Here is a 17,187-nt window from a genome sequence, read left to right as displayed (position 1 = left end):
TATGTTACCATTTGACATACCTGAATGTGGTGTTCCAACATTTTCACTTGTAGGTGTCAATTCTTCAACATTTGTACTTTCCTCATGTGAGTCCTCAGGAATTCCTGGAATTCAGTATTTAAATTATATAAATAGTGCAAATGGGCTACTAGCAATTCCCAAAATTAGCTACCCTGTTTCCCTGAAAAAAAGACATACCCATAAAATAAGCAGTAGCAGGATTTCTAAGCATTTGCACAATATAAGTTATATCCCGAAAATAAGCCATAGTGATAGACGCAGTTCTGGAGGGCACCAAGGAAGAGGCGAGGCTGGGCGCATAATAAAAATAATACATCCCCTGAAAATAAGCCATAGTGTGTCTTCTTGAGGAAAACTAAATATAAGACAGTGTCTTTTTCAGGAAAACACAGTATTATATACTGTTGTCACTATCGTAAGCCTTCTAAAGTCTTGTATAGCTTGCATGGAAAGTAATGAAAACTGACAAAAATGATGCACTGAAAATATCACTATGGAGATATGGGAAATACTCTGTAATAAGCACCATAAAATTTTACTAAAGACGGCAATCAGAAAGAAACAGGAAGAAGAATGATATAGCTACAGTATATTGTCTCTTGACGAATTGATAGAAGATATGTACAAACTTGTAGCACATGAACAAATCATGTATAAACGTAGACTTGCCATGGACAAATTTAACAATATTTGGAATTCATTTCTATAAACACTGCATTAGGTTAAATGTAGGTTAACTACAATAACAATCTTGTAATGTTTATAAGTTCTCTTTTAGTTTTTGGTTTTTTGTATATAGGTGTTACCCCCCCCCCCTTTTCCATTTTCTCCCCCCACTTTTTCAAGTGTTCTTTTACCCTGTACACTTACAATTATACAGTATACACATTACTTTTTATCTTTCAAAAAAGTGTATGTATATATAGTGGCTATATCATTGCTATAAAGGCAACAAATTCACATCTTACTTGATTCTGAACTCTCTAATATTGGTGTCTCTGAACTCTGAGTTCTCAGGGATTCTTCCTGACCTTCAGGTTTGCTGTAATTTCCACTCCCTCTGGAACTTGAAGCTGTACTGCTCCTAGCAACAAGAACATTCCACAGACACATGTATTTATTTTAGATATTTATATCCTGCCCTTCAAATATATTCCCAGAATAAAAACCATTTACTAGTATTGTTGATGTATGAGCTAGTTAAAGAATATTATAAAGTAGGCAAAAAATATATCGCTATGGAGATATGGGAAATACTCTGTAATAAGCACCATAAAATCTAACTAAGGACAGCAATCAGAAAGAACTGTTATATAGTAATGACAAGATGGTTATTAACCCTGTTATAATAATAGTAATAGTAAGAAGAACTACCCCAAAAAATATTGATAGCATGAAAAGGAAGCAAACTTCTTTTGCTGGGAATGTTGCAGAATTTTTTTTACTGGAGAATTATTAAAAGGATTATAGAAAGCATACTGTACTCTGATATGCAATCCCTCTAGATCCTCTTTATTACCTTTAAAATTATATGGATGTGTTTGTTTCTAAAGGATGTTAAAAACTAGCATCTTGAATGACTGTGGCTGTTAGAGTATTATATGAAAAAACTGGAGATTGTATATCATATGCTTCATGAAGGAATGACAATAAAATGTGGCCATGGAAAAACAAACATACATCAGAATGAAACGAAAAGCAAAGGTAAGAAAACATTAATTGAAATAGTTTGTGCTTTACATTGAGAATTGTAGAAGCAGTACAATATATCTAAATATACAATACAGTAATACCTCGGGTTACGAACGTGATCCGTTCCGGATCGCAGTTCGTAACCCGAATAGTTCGCAAACCGAACGCGATGGGCGCCGCCATTTTGCGCATGCGCAAAGCGCGATTTTCGCGATTTTCGCGCTTTGCGCATGCGCAAATCGCGCGATCGCGCGCGCAGCTTATGAGTGCGCGCGCGTGGCGAAAACACTTCCGGGGTTGCGCAGTTCGTAACCCGAACTGTTCGCAAACCGAGGTGGTCGTAACCCGAGGTACGACTGTATTGATTTTCATCAATTTAGTTTGATATTTTATATACCATTAATTATAATATGTATGTGATCTATGTTGCTTTAAGATGACTTCCCCATACATACATACATACATACATACATACATACATACATACATACACACACACACAAACACACACACCCTTTCAATTCTCATTTGGAAAAAGCTGCTTGTAATTTTCATTGTAGTTCAGAAATAATAAGAGTTCATATATACATACTGGTACTGAAGCAATGATAAATATTTATAACCAAAATAGTGTTTGTTTTTGCTCGGTAACAAAATATTGTATTGATTATTGCTGTGTGGGTCATGACCATTACACTATCTGGTACATAATGCTTTCTTCTTCATATATTAGGCTATAAAAACTGGATTCCCAATTGGGTAACTGTAATACTTGGGGCTGCCCTTGAAGATTACCTGGAAGCTGCAGCTACTATAGATTGCTGCTTGCTAGGCTGTTGAGTGGAATAGTTCACTGGAGCCATGTAACTTTCCTGACTTGACAGTACTGCTCTCTCAATGTCTTCCTGCCCAGGCATTAAGCCCTTCCAGGGATGCCCTGCTCAGCATCTCACGTTTGGAAATTATGCAATGACATAGGAGAGCACCTTCTCTGCTGTGGTTCTCCGACTATGGAATTCCCTTCCTTTGAAGTCTATGTGGCGCCAACTTAAGATCAATTTCACCATCAGGTTAAGACTTTGCTATTTTTCAGGCATTTATGAATACTCAACTCTGCTCTGTTATAATAATAGAATAAGCTGCTCTCTGTATTTTAATATTGTTATTTATTGTTTCACTTGCTTTTGTTTTATTATTGCAATTATTGTACCCCACTCTGCTAAATTTGATATTCAATTCATATAGTGTTTTATTTGTAATCCCAGGGGGGGAAATGATCTCCAGTATGATTTACTATCCCAGTAAATGTAATGAAATAATGCTTGAAAGACTTTTCATAATTATTTTAAAATACTGAAAGCACCATGTGAAGCTTGGGTGTATGAAACAAATGTATTTTTCATACAATTCTCTAAAACATGTATCTAGCCTAACACAATATTCCTCTGGTCTAACTCAGCACTTTTTCCTAATGAAGTTATTCTGGCAATGTAGCAGATCTAATGTTAAACATACTCAGAGTAAACCAAGATACAACTTAAATCCATTGGGCAGTATTCAGTGTTGTGCAAGCAGACTTCACATCCCCTTTCTTCCCTCGCCACATACCCCCCCTAAACTCCCCCCATCTTCTCTAGAAGGTTCCCCACCATTCCAGAACAGATTTGTGCAGTGAAGACAAAGAAGGCAAAGTCCCACCACAAGTAGAAGTCTGTTCTGCTTGCACATGAACAGTATTGAATACAGCCCATTGATTTCAATGGCCCATTAATCACCCCAAAATGCTACAACTGAAGTCACAGCTAAAATTGGAAAAAGTGGTGCATTCTTACCATTCATCAGTGAAGTCTAATTTTATTGTGCTTGTAGTTGTTCCTTCTGTACTATAATGTAAACTTAAAACAGGTTCACTTGTTCCAGGATGTGGACTTGCCTTTTCATCATCTGAAAACAAAGTGTTAGTAAGTGTGAACATACCACATATGTAAAGAAATCATAATTCTGAGGGCAATCTGTTTATTTTAGTAATAGCTTCATTAAAAGTAGAGCCTTGGAGCTTGTGCAAAGTTAAACTCTTACGTATTACGTATGATCACCTTGTAACTCTTGGACAAAGGTCCAAACACAACAGTAATAAGGGGAAGTGGAAAACAAAGATTTAGAAATGCATGTAACATTTCTGCTGAATCAAAGATATGCCATCTACGCAGATCCTTATCATAAATGACTAATGTCTAAATATTACAAATCGATAATGTTTCCAGTAACTGTGTTTAACCATTTTTAACTGAGTGGTAAATAAATTCTGAAGACCAATAGGTCAAAATTGGTACTCTTAATCAGTGCTATTTTTCTAGAAAAAGAGGTGCTGGAACTCACCATGAACACCTCCCTCATTCTTTTAGAATGGCAATAGTGCCCACCTGAGAGGTGCAGGAACTGAGTTTGGGAGAGTTCCAGCTGAAAAAAGTCCTGCTCTTAATACATATAACCTGTTTCACCTGCTTTGAGGAACTCTAGTTAAGTAAAGTATAACAATTTATTCAATTTCACACGCAAAACTGAGCACAATTATACGTTTAAATGTTTCTGCAACAGGCTGCATGTAGGAGATCACCTAGCAGATATTGTTCTGGCCAATTTCCTTTAATTTGTGTCCAAGGTAATTAAGTTCACACGCCTACAAATTACTAAAGCTGTATAAATCAAGGCTAGGACCCTGTCAAGTGGAAATGGATAGTTGGCTCTCGATCGTCAAGACTGGTCTTAGATAATATGGGCATTGGGAGAGTTGCATTCATTACAAAATTAGTTGAATTTCTGACCTGAGGTCTCCTGCAAGCCCCTTCAATTCAACAAGCAGGCACCAGAAGCGCCCAATACTACATTAGTCATTCTGCAATAAACCAGAATCCTGAACATGAACTGCAAATTAGCTGAATATCCAAAGAAGGAAAGACTTTTTTTTAGTTGCTCCATGGGATGGTACTAGGTACAATGGATAATTAAAAATTCTTCTTTGAAAGTTGGGTTTGGTACGTTTCTGGAAATAGTTTCTATTAAAGTATAGAAAACATGAATGTTTTCTGGAAGACAGCTGCAGCAAACAAAACAATTTTTTAAGGAACAGCATGTCTTAGGACCAGGTATTTGAAGGACATGCAACTGCCTTTTCATTAAAACTGTCATTGGAGGCCCTGCTCTACATGCTAATCATGTGGCAATTGTGGAAATTATCTTTTCCTATGTAGTGCCCCTATTGTGAAATGCTCTCCCCAGGAGGCTCATCTGGTTCTTTTACTTTCATGTCTTTCTGACATTTTTATTTTTTTCAAATCTTTTAAAATAGCTTCCTATGATGTTGCTGTTTTCATTGTTACTGCTGCTTCATTAGATTTTAAAATTGTTGAATTAGTTTTAATATATTTGTACTTGCCACCTGGGATATATTAATTAGTTTGAACTGAAGATGCAGGATATAAATTATATAAAACAAAGAGATCTTGTGCTACCTATTATATTCCTCTAAATGTCTGCACTGCTAAATGAAAGGCCCTTCATGTGCCTCCTCCACAAGAGGTCTGGAGAGTGGCAACACAAGAATGGGCATTTTTTGCAGTGGCTCCTCGCTGTGAAATGCCCTCCCCAAGGAAGGCTCACCTGGCACCTTCATTGCTTATCTTTAGGCACCAGGCAAAAACATTCCTCTTCTCCCAGACTAATTACAAATCTATGGGGCTAGCTACAGGTAGGTAGCCGTGTTGGTCTGACGTGGTCGAAACAAAATAATTTTTTTTTCTTCCAGCAGCACCTTAGAGACCAACTAAGTTTGTCATTGGTATGAGCTTTCGTGTGCATGTACATTGTTTTTGTTTGTTACCGTATTACATATTTTTGTGTTTTTATATTGTAAACCACCCTGTGCTCCTCAGATAAAGAGAGGTATAGAAATCTAATAAATACTAATTATTATTACTATAAAACTTTTTAAGCAACCCAGAGAGGAATGGATGAAAATGAGGCAAGGAAGGAAGGGATTTCCAAATAGGAAGGGAAATCAAGATGGAAATGGAGAAGGGATAGGACTCTCGAACATGACATTTTCTCTCCTGTGAACTCTGGCTGGAAAAGAAACCCTTCAATAATACACTTCTAGTTTGGCCCTGAGTGCTTTGGTAACCTTGCCTTCTATTGCTCTTTAATTAGAAATTGTTGCTGCTGTGCATGTCAGGCTCCACCCTGTATATCTGCACCTTGCTGCCTGCCTGAACAACAAGCCTGTGCCTTTGTCTCTCTATGAAATCTTAAAACATTAGATTTCAACACAATGTTTCTACTCTTTTAATTGCTTAATTTTGCTGGTTCTTATAACTAGAAAACACAACAAGGGTTTTCCTATAACTGTGTCATTCAGCTTTGTGTAATTTTGAATAACCAAACAAGCATTTTTTTAACAAGAGTTTTGTAGCACTACCGAAGGCATCACTATTCAGTAGTAAATTCAATGAAACTTAATCTCATGTAAGTGTGTAAGCTTAAAACATTCTTAACAACCTTTTACTCTGTTTTCATTTTCTTATTAGTAGATTGTTAGTAACTGTGTGTTACCTTTCAGTTCTCCCTGAGGAAAAACAGATTTTCAAAACTCAAGAGCAATTGGGGACAAATTTAAAACCTATTTTCAATAAGTAGTTTTCTTCTCTGGTGCAAGATAAGCAAAAATGATGAAAAGGCCAAAAAAGAGGGGGGTTGCACAGGAGCAAACTATGTAGGGTGGAAGATGGTTGACTATAGATGCCTGAACTTATATAGTACATACCAGTAATATTGCAAAACAGACAACAGAAGCAATCACAACCAACTCCTGATACCTATATAACATAGATGAAAGTTTTAGTGATCACACGCACACTGTAATGATCACTGGACAACACAACCAAATCTATAATTTTAGGAAGTGCAGCTCTGCAAGGAAAGGAAGCCTCTTCTGTCTTAGTAAAGCTCCTGACATGATGGCAATAGAAGACTTCAGGTTGCCACACAGAACCCAGTATCATTGCTCCAAGGCAATTCTCTAAGCTGAGCTTTATTGTCTGTATAAATACAGTCATACCTTGGTTTTCGAACAGCTTAGTTCTCGAACATTTTGGCTCCCGAACGTCACAAATCTGAAAGTGACTGTTCTGGTTTGCAAACTATTTTTGAAAGCCGAATGTCCAATTGGGCCTCCACTGCTTCCACTTTGGTTTCTGAACGTTTTGGAAGTCGAACGGACTTCCAGAATGGATTCCGTTTGACTTCCAAGGTACGACTGTATATTGTTTGTAATGTAATTGCAAGTAGTTCTGCAATGGTAGCTCTCTTCCACTGGTTGTGATTTGCACCAGAAGCTTTGTCTCTCTTTTTGCAAAACCATGTCCTATGAGACCAGAAGTACCGAGCACAGGTGCCAACTCCCTGGGGCCCTGGGTGCCCAAGCACCCACAAAAATTCCCCATGAAGGGGTCGGGCACCCACAAATTTCTGTGCTAGGACCATGCATACTGCATGGCACCCACAGCCCTGGGCACCAATGGTCATGGGGCCAAGTTGGCAATCCTGGAACCGAGTACCTGTAAGTGATGGTGAGTATATGCAGTTCACAGAATTGCAATGCAGTGTAACATAAGTTGTATTGCTACCTTATCAATCTGCAAGTCAGCAAACCTGCATAACTGCAACCTGCACTAATCAGCTCCCAAATCTATAGAGAGAAAACTTATGGCTGTACTTCCATTTCCAAAATCATAGTATCCAAGTACGAATTACTCTCATCAAACATATCCAAAATGTATATATATTTCTTCTTTAGCGGTTCCCTCGCTACGAGAAGCCAAGTTACAGGGAACCAGGCAGAGGGCCTTCTCGGTAGTGGCGCCCACCCTGTGGAATGCCCTCCCACCAGAGGTCAAAGAGAATAACAATTACCAGACCTTTAGAAGGCATCTTAAGGCAGCCCTGTTTAGGGAAGCTTTTAATGTTTGATGGATTTCTGTATTTTAATATCTTGTTGGAAGCTGCCCAGAGTGGCTGGGGAAACCCGGCCAGATGGGCGGGGTATAAATAATAAATTATTATTATTATTATTATTATTATTATTATTATTATTATTATTATTATTATTCTACAATAGGACACTGCACAAGTAATCCAGTCTCAGGTAGACCAGTGATTTGAGAGAGAAAATCTGATTTACAATCAGTTTTAGTCAAATATATTAAATTCACCTCATCTACAAACCTGTATAAGTGAGGTAGTAGTAAAGTTAAGATCACACATACAAAGAACTAAACAAATTATTCAAAATAATTCCAATGTAAGACAATAAAGCATCAATCCTGTATGAACTTTCAGGAAAGCCAATCCCCCAGAATTCAATGGGTCTTACTTCTGAGTACATACACTTGAAAACATATCTCCTAACTACTTGCATATATTCCTAGTGTGTAGGTATAAGGCTCAGTGGGGTGTGCAGCAAGCTTTAAGGTCACAAATGTTTCGCCATCAAGCCTAAATGTATTAAAATCTTTGAGCTACATAAAAATCTACACATGTAGCATAAAAATCTACATAATCTTCCAATAGCCCTTTTGTAGCACACAGTTGCTTGAAGTGGGTCTACTTATATTCTGATTTCAAGCATTCAACCTTTTAAACTTCAGCTTCTACATATGGTATAAGACAGGAAGTGCCAAAACTTGCTTCTACACATATAAAATCTACATGCAGAGGCAGAATATGAACCAGATCTCTCTTTTTGATGTGAACATTTTTAAAGATCAAGTGGAGTTTTACTTCTCAAGTTCATTACAAACAATTATGCCTCATGATCCCTTAATATGTCTATTTAAAATGTTTACCACCAGCTACTAAAAATGTACAAATTATGAACAGAACTGAGAAACTTCCCTTTGCCATGCATCAGCATTTTAACACAATAGAAACAGTTTACTAATTAGAAAGCATTGTGGCAATGCAGTTTGACTAGGGAAAGGATAACTTTGATCAGGAATATGGTTGATACCCCTCAAAATGGAAGTCACCCTGTTCTACAATAATGTCATCTATCCTAAACTGAGGTATGTGTCACAGCCAAGGGTAACAGGAAGCCAAGATGCATCATTCCCACAAATAAATATGGCAAAATTATTTTCAGCTAAGGTCATTTTAGCACCCAAAGCAAAATTCAACAAGGCCCAAACAAGATTCTATAGAAATCAAAATAACTCTTTCTCCTAGCTGATGTGAAAGAGCCTCTTTCTCCTAGCTGATGTGAAAGAGCTGCTTAAAATGTCACTTCATTTCAGGTTTGTGAGGAGGGCAAAGCATGGGATTTGCAACCAAAGCTAAACATTGGTGAGTGCTAGGGTTAGTTTTCTTTCAGTGCATCAGGCTGGAATGGGAAGCCCTTAACTCTACATCTTTGCATAGTGAAGCAGTTGATCTTATGGATCAGATTTTATTCAAACAGGAACTATACTTAACAATATTGTTACGGAAGTATGGAGATATTCAGCCAAGTATTAGTTACTTTGTAACACTGTGATGAATGAACACCACCAAATGCAAAGGACAGGCAAGAAGCAACTGCATTCACTCTCTTGTTCTTGAGGGGAAGCATCTCAGCAAACAATAGCAGCACAAACTATGTAACTACACCAGCTGCTTAATAAACCTTGACAAATGACAACCTGTAGGCTGAGGGTCCTGTGGGGATCCCTTAGGGGAAGACTGATCAGAGCTGGAGGACTGTTGTGCTGAACCCTCAGCTAGCTCTCGCTGTCTCTGCTGTTCAGCCTTCTTAAGCCTCAGCCGCTGCAGGCCCCTACGGAGTATAGCTAACTCAGGCGCCATTAATTCTGACAGACAGGAAAAAAAGGGTGTAAAAAGAAACAGGCATAGAACATAGGATAAAAAGAACATAAAGACTAAAGAGCGAGGTAATAGATATTGAGTAGAGAAATAAAAGCAGCAAACGTTTTGTTTAAAAGCAAACTACTAATATTCAGAAGGAAAATAAAATGTGTTTTATTGGTTATTTCCTTTCTAAATTATAGGAATTATGAAGCTCATTATTCATGCTTCATTGTCTCCAACTATTACCCAATTATTTAGCCATTTAAGTAAAGAATAATGTACCAAAAAAGCATGATGATATGAAACACATACATATGGAGCTTTCTTAGAGTATCCTTTGTGCAATAGATGACACTTTCTCTTAAAAGTTTTCTTTTGTATTACACATCATGGTATTAGGAAGAAGAGAGAACTGAAGCGTGACTAGCACAGTTCTTAAAAAGTGACTCTTCCCACCAGATTCTGTTTTCAAATCCCAATACAAAATTTTCATAAGTAATGCAGCCACATGTTCCCTATTTATGAGTATTTTTTGGTAGCAAATAGAGAAGGTGTGTGATAAAACGCAGCTGAGACTGTGAAGTAACCCTAAGACCAATACTGAAATAAGAAACTAAACTCATACTTTTGTATGAGGGAGGTTTTATTTTTCCCCCAATACAGAGAGAGAAGCTTGATGTAGAAAGATCTGTGTATATTGCAATAAGGAAAAGAGTGGCATCATTTTTTTCATAATGCAGGTACTCAGAATGGACAACTTCTGCATAGATCAGCAGTCCAATCTCCTCTTGTGTTATTCTTCACGTTACAATACATTTTTAAAAATTACATGAAGACTATCTCAGCATAGGGGGAAAATAATGTATAAAGTGTTTCAAATGCAGACAAATATTGGAGAAATTATTGGAAAGCACGTCTGCTCAGCTAAGCTGGGGCACTTGATTCTGGCAGATTCTCCTCGCTTCAACTAATGCATGCCTCTGAGACATACACCATTCTGTTCAGGAGGATCCCTCAGCACTTGGGAGAAGGGTGCTCCTCACCGAGGGAGCAGTCAGCAAAAATCGGGTGCCCTAACTTATGTAAGCAGAAGTGTTTTCCAATAAGGCAAAGGTACTATTTGATGCAGCCCAGTGTTTAGGGGACGTGGGTGGCGCTGTGGGTTAAACCACAGAGCCTAGGGCTTGCCGATCAGAAGGTCGGCTGTTCGAACCCCCGCGACAGGGTGAGCTCCTGTTGCTCGGTCCCAGCTCCTGCCAACCTAGCAGTTTGAACGTACGTCAAAGTGCAAGTAGATAAATGGGTACCGCAACAGCGGGAAGGTAAATGGCGTTTCCGTGCGCTGCTCTGGTTCACCAGAAGCGTCTTTGTCAAGCTGTACGCCGGCTCCCTCGGCCAATAATGCGAGATGAGCGCTGCAACCCCAGAGTCGGTCACGACTGGACCTAAGGGTCAGGGGTCCCTTTACCTTTTTTAGCGTTTCTAAATTATTCTTTGAGAAGTGAGAAACTTTTAGTATACTAAAAAGAAGCAACAGCATTTTTGCTGAAATGGATAACTTTGCTGAAATGGACAACTGATCAACAGATTAAAAATGGATAAGAACAGGAACTACAAACACAGGTAGAGAAAAAATAGTGAGTTCCCCTTTAAAATTACTGATTTTAATAATATTTTCATAGGTAGGGAAGATCAGCTGGTGTTTGACTTAATGTAGGCATATACATATCTTTGCATATTTACTATTAATTAGAACAGTCTGTTTCATAACCAAGATTACAAAACTCTTAATAGTCTCTAAGTAACAGCTCATTTAAGCTGTAATGGTAGGAACTTAAATTTAAACTGGTTTTAATACTGTACTTAACTTGTTTATACTTTTAGCCTAAATAAAAGTTTGGCTGTAACAGCCACAACACAGTAAAATACAATATTACTATTATTGTGGTCTAATTGTTTGGAGGATTTGATTTTTCTTGAGAGAGTAAAGTGACTCAAGAAACATGCATGCACACACCCATTAATGCATAGCATGGGAAAAGGAAAGTCATCAAAGTTCCCCAATGACAGTAATGCCACCTGCAAATGGAATAAGCTAAGCAGAAATTGTATTCTCTCTGTTAAGTTACATTACCTGGTTCACATAGCAACTCTGCCAGAGACAGCAGCTTAGCTCACAAGCAACAATAAAACATAGTTCAGCACTACATGAATGAGCCTAAGCAAAACATTTTTGTGCTCCCCTCATACCCCTTCTTGTCTGACAGGAGGACATTGTCAGAGTTTAGTTTTACTGTACTTTTAAGGAATCTCTGCTCTGCAATGCATTTAAACCAGAGGTCCTGCTTTAAACCAAACTCTGGTCAGTTTCACAGTGTGGTAAGAATTTGTTTCTACACCACTTGTTCATTACCCAGGTAAGGGAACAGCTTTTAAATAAAACACAGAACCAAGTGAATTGCAGCAAGCTCCAGCAGATCCAGTTAGGGCCTGGACTTTATTAGATACTATTGCAATAGGACAGAGCTCAGCTTAACATGGTTGTTCTAGCCACTTAAGAAAAAGGTCTGCCACAAGGAGCATCGGAACAAGGCACAGCACACAAAGAGTCATAAATAACATTCCTAAACAACTTTCTACATACAACAAGAAAGGTTACAGGTCATGAGAGGTAAAACACGTATTAGCTCCATACCGTTAAATTCACCCCTGCAATTACCTTGGGGTGCCCCTAACTGCTCTGGCCATTTGGGTCTCAAATGTCCTACGGTACATTATCACTGTTTCCTTAGCAACCAGGCCTAGACAATGTTGTTGACATTCTTGTCCCTATCTCTTCCTCGGAACCTTTCAAGGAGATGTCAGATTTCACCCTGGTGCTAACTCAAAACAGATATAACAAAACATCATTCGTGATCATTTGTGCCACTTTCAGGGTCAGATAGGAAAGGAATGCAGCGTAGGAGTCATAAAATACAGGCACACAAAATCAAGCCGAATACATTCTAGCCAAAGGTTCAATAAAATAAATATTGGAACATTTTAAAAATCAAAATCTACACCCTGGGTCTCTTAATTCTTACATCAATAGTAAGCCAACTTCAAACTATGGGTTATGAAACTGGTTTACTAAACAAGCGAGAGTTGATGTCTCTGGTTTGAACATAATGCTATGCAGAGATTTCCTAAAACTGAACTCTTGCAATGATTCATTCTTGTCCATGCAGGATGAAGTAAGTGGAGAGTGTTCAATCCTTTGCTTGTGTTTGTTCAGACTCATCCATGCAGCATTATACTATGGTTCAATGTTACATGCAAACACAATGTATAGCACAAAGGTATTAACTCCTCTGGAACACAAAAGTTGCAACCAGATTCACTTAGGTGAATACAGTAATAGCTACGTTCTCAACAGACAGTAATTTAACTTTGTAAAAGCTTCAACATTTACAAATCTGATAACTATCTGGAGTAACTCCATTTTATAACTGAAGAAGCATTATTTTAAAGTCATAAAGGACTACTATGCATCAGCATGCAAAGCAGTTTGAGAAAAAAGTAAAAATAAGAGAAAACCATTCTATAATCCATTTGCTATAGCAATTATTCTTTACATATATATTTATAAACATTTTTCCTCTGAAAGATCTGAAGACCTAGGGTCAGGATTCAAAGAACCACAAAAATAGCATTATTATTATTATTATTACTATTTAATCAAATTTGCATGCTACCCTTCATCTGAAAATCATGGGGCAGTTCATAACATAAACATATAAAATGAAAACACAAAATACAGAATAAAACAAAAACAAACCAATATTTCCCCATAACACAAACACACTTAAAAGGTCATAGACTATTAATCAGCCAAAGATCTGGTTATAGAAAACATTTTCACCTGGCACCTAAATATATTAATGAAGGCACCAGGCAAGCCTCCCTGAGAAGAGAATTCCACTAATGGGGAGCAGAAAAGGTCCATTCTCGTGTTGCCACCCTCCAGACCTCTCATGGAGGAGGCACACAGTTGAGCAGTAGCCAGCAACTAGATTGACTTGGAAATGCCAGTGCGACTAAGGATGCAATATATTTGAGGAATGTGGGAACAATGAAGCATGACTCTTAACAGGCCTCCTACATTCATTAGCCTTTGCCCAGCTTATTAAATGCAAACTTTTACTTGATCTCTCAGCCTTCAGTTTCATTCCTGAAAATTACAGGGCTTCAGGCAGTAGTAGGGTTTCAATATCTGAATTTTATTGCATCTTCATACATGACATTTTTTTCTGCACAGAAATACCCCATGTACAGTAGTTTTCAAACACAATTGTACAGCTTCCCTTATACTGTGCTGCACTGTATATAGGATAGAAAAGCCTACATCATTTCTGTCCTGAAAGCGGCTTCCAAAAAATTGACACAATTTACAGTTAAAGCAATCCAAAACATATAATTAAATAATGGGGTGACATTGTAAAACAGAATGTAAAGTGTGAAGCAGCCTAATGAAATGAGCAGAATTCCACTACTATTCCTCTTGGTACATCCTCCGAAGCAAAACTTGCAGTTCTGAAGTCCAGTACTTACTTTAGAAGCCTTATTTCTTTCCCATTCTCTATAACTGTACTTGGTAAAGTTGCAGTTTTTTGTCTGAAAAAGTGTATTCTTACAACAGCACAGAGAGACTGAGAAAGGAAGCCAAGGCATATGTTGGAAGGAGAAATTCCCAACAATCCAAATAGCAAAGCTATACACATGCCACTCCATTTCTGAAGGGAAATAGGTCTACTGTGAGCTATTCCTTTTTGAAAAATAAGAAACTGTATCTCCTACTGCTAAAGGATATGGCCATCAGAGCACAGATAAGTTGGCACACATCTATAGGTAAAGGTTAAGGGACCCCTGACCATTAGGTCCAGTCGTGACTGACTCTGGGGTTGCAGTGCTCATCTCGCGTTATTGGCCGAGGGAGCCGGCGTACAGCTTCCAGGTCATGTGGCCAGCATGACAAAGCCGCTTCTGGCAAACCAGAGCAGCACACGGAAATGTCATTTACCTTCCCGCTTGGAGCGGTACCTATTTATCTACTTGCACTTTTGACGTGCTTTCAAACTGCTAGGTGGGCAGGAGCTGGGACCGAGCAACGAGAGCTCACCCCGTTGCAGGGATTCGAACCGCCAACCTTCAGATCAGCAAGCCCTAGGCTCTGTGGTTTTCTATAGGTAGAAAAGCCCAATTCAAGCATGTATAAGAGATGCAGGGGGCCTGGACAGTGCTTTCTATTTATATCACGGCAGCAAACATATCAAACTGCATGAACACAGATGCAGAAGTGGTACAAAATGAAGTGTTTTTATAACCAAAATCTCTATGATTACGTGTTGTTTAATTTTTGCCTATGGTTTTACTGCAATTAAACCCAAAACTGTTCTTAACATGAGGTGCGCTTTCACTAATAGGGCCTTCCGCTCGCATACCGGGGCAAAGTTCACTACCAGGAGCACCTACTTCCGGGTTAGCGGAGCTTGTTACCCGAAGCGTTCGTAAGGAGGAGGGTACATAACCCAAGGTTCCACTGTACTAATGTTTCTTCAACAGTAAACCCAATGCCACAAAGCAAGCAACTTTTCAAAAGAGGAATCTTTCAAAAGCAGTTTGTGATATGGCAAGCCCTTGAGCACATTTTTGGATCCCACCCAAAGCTTCTAGTCTTGCTAGTTTAAGTTATAAAATGGAGTTACTTCAGCTTTAATACATTACCTATGCAAAACAGTATTATTTCTAGTCAAAGCAACTATAGTCAGAATAATTTAATAGTTAAGTCCCAGATGGCTGGGGAAACTGTCAACCAAATAGGATGCAATTCCGGAAAGGTTCCTGTAATATTCAAAAATGTTAAAATGCTGGGGGAGAGCCCTGATGATAGATGACAGAGAACTAGATATTTTGCTTCATGCCATTTGGGAGGCAGATCACAACAGATAACTGACTGTGTTGCAGCAAGTTACAGCCAAACTCCAACATCACAGAGCTTTGAGTGAAGGGCTATTTAAAATAATAGCAGTCTTTATACAACTAAATTCCACCTGAGTGTCTTCTTTCTGGTTCCTCAACCACCACATACACAACTTAGTTGATTATTGGTACAATAATTCCATAATTCCACACATTCAACAAACCTATATAGATGAGATACTTTAAGTGCTCAAACAGGGAAACTTTAATTCCAACATACCAGACTGATGGAGTGTAGGAGGTGCAGGGGTCTCCAAAGATGGCCTTTGTTCGTTATCAGGAGAGGATAGCAAGGAAGTAGATGGGGGGCTTTCAGTCGAGGAAGATGTTGAGGGAGCTTGAGCTGACACTGTAGATGACGATGATTGCAGCTGTTCAGGACCATCTACTTCCATTGTGGCCTCTGTTTCAGCACTTGCCAAGACACTGCCAGGAGCAGAGACATCTGATCTACTGGTGCCACCTTTAAAGAAAAACCGCAACTTTATTTTTCAAAAGAGGACTTTCATACCATATCATATTTGAAACAAAGAATATCTTCAGCACAGTACACTTTCAACTCTGCATTAAACCAACTGTAAACGCTGAGCATACTGCTATTGAACTTACATATATGTAAAAGGACAATTGCCAAGAAAATCCAACACAAACCACATTTGACTTCAAAAGAGGAAACTTCCCAAAAATTAGGGGATTGGTAAAAAATGGAAGTTGAAAGGGAACATCAGGAGGGTCAAATCACTCAAAGCAGGGAGCAGTAATAATAGAATAGTCTCCCAATGGATGATGTAGAAAGTGGAGTCCTCCCACTTCAAACCTGTACCTTTTAACATTCAGAAATTACTTCAAATAAGGGGTGAGCAGTGAGATAGCAAAGTTTGCTGATGGTACCCAATACTTCAGTGTTTAAAACAAAAAATATTATGATAAACTCCAAAGGATCTCTCCAAACTGAGTGAATGGACAGTAAAATGGCAAATGTAATTCAATATAAACAAGTGTAAAGTGATACACACTGGATCAAAAAAATAAATCTTAATTTCATAAACACTCATGGAGTCTGAGCTGGAGTGACTGACCAGGAACAAGACCTTGGGGTTGTAGTGGATAGTTTAATTATGATGCTGACTCAGTGTGAAGCTGCTGCTGTGAAAGACAAATTCCATGCTAGGGATCATTAGGAAAGGAATTGAAAATAAAACTGCTAATATCAGAATACCATTATACTAATATATGGTATAGGGTTGCCCGCCCGCCCGCTACTACACAACGGGCACCAAGCACACCGGCAGGACCCGGATGCACATCAAAAAAATAAGATTGCAGACTGAAGTGTGCATGCCACAGAGGATGAAATATATACATATACAATATATATGACACATGCAGGGATACATACATTATATGAGACTTCTACTCTGCACAAGAGCAGTCAATTTGTAGTAAAAAAAAACCAGACATTTTTCCAAATTCCAAAAATCTTCCCCGACAGACATTTTAAACCCAAAAAAGAGGACATGTCTGGGAAAATCCGGACATATTACAACCCTATATATTACT

General features: G+C 38.4%; 1 protein-coding gene across 7 annotated transcripts in view; it reads right to left on the bottom strand.

Annotated features, from left to right (window-relative positions):
* DCAF6 (DDB1 and CUL4 associated factor 6) overlaps positions 1-17,187 on the bottom strand; it is a 50,645-nt gene that overhangs the window by 9,959 nt on the left and 23,499 nt on the right. For 4 of the 7 annotated variants that reach the window (XM_088668031.1, XM_088668032.1, XM_035114415.3 and 1 more), the window contains 5 exons: positions 15,848-16,090; positions 9,444-9,611; positions 3,546-3,657; positions 990-1,105; positions 21-104 (listed from right to left, as the gene is read on the bottom strand). In XM_088668031.1, the coding sequence (XP_088524157.1) occupies positions 21-104; positions 990-1,105; positions 3,546-3,657; positions 9,444-9,611; positions 15,848-16,090 (723 nt within the window). The remainder of the gene's footprint in view (positions 1-20; positions 105-989; positions 1,106-3,545; positions 3,658-9,443; positions 9,612-15,847; positions 16,091-17,187) is intronic. The other 3 variants (XM_088668033.1, XM_035114417.3, XM_088668030.1) reach the window with 1 other exon arrangement.

This window comes from Zootoca vivipara, chromosome 4, assembly GCF_965207765.1.
Source record: "Zootoca vivipara chromosome 4, rZooViv2.hap1.1, whole genome shotgun sequence".
NCBI classification, from domain to species: Eukaryota; Metazoa; Chordata; class Lepidosauria; order Squamata; family Lacertidae; genus Zootoca; species Zootoca vivipara.
The sequence above is the reverse complement of the archived record's forward strand: the minus strand, read 5'-3'. Positions and strand labels throughout refer to the sequence as shown.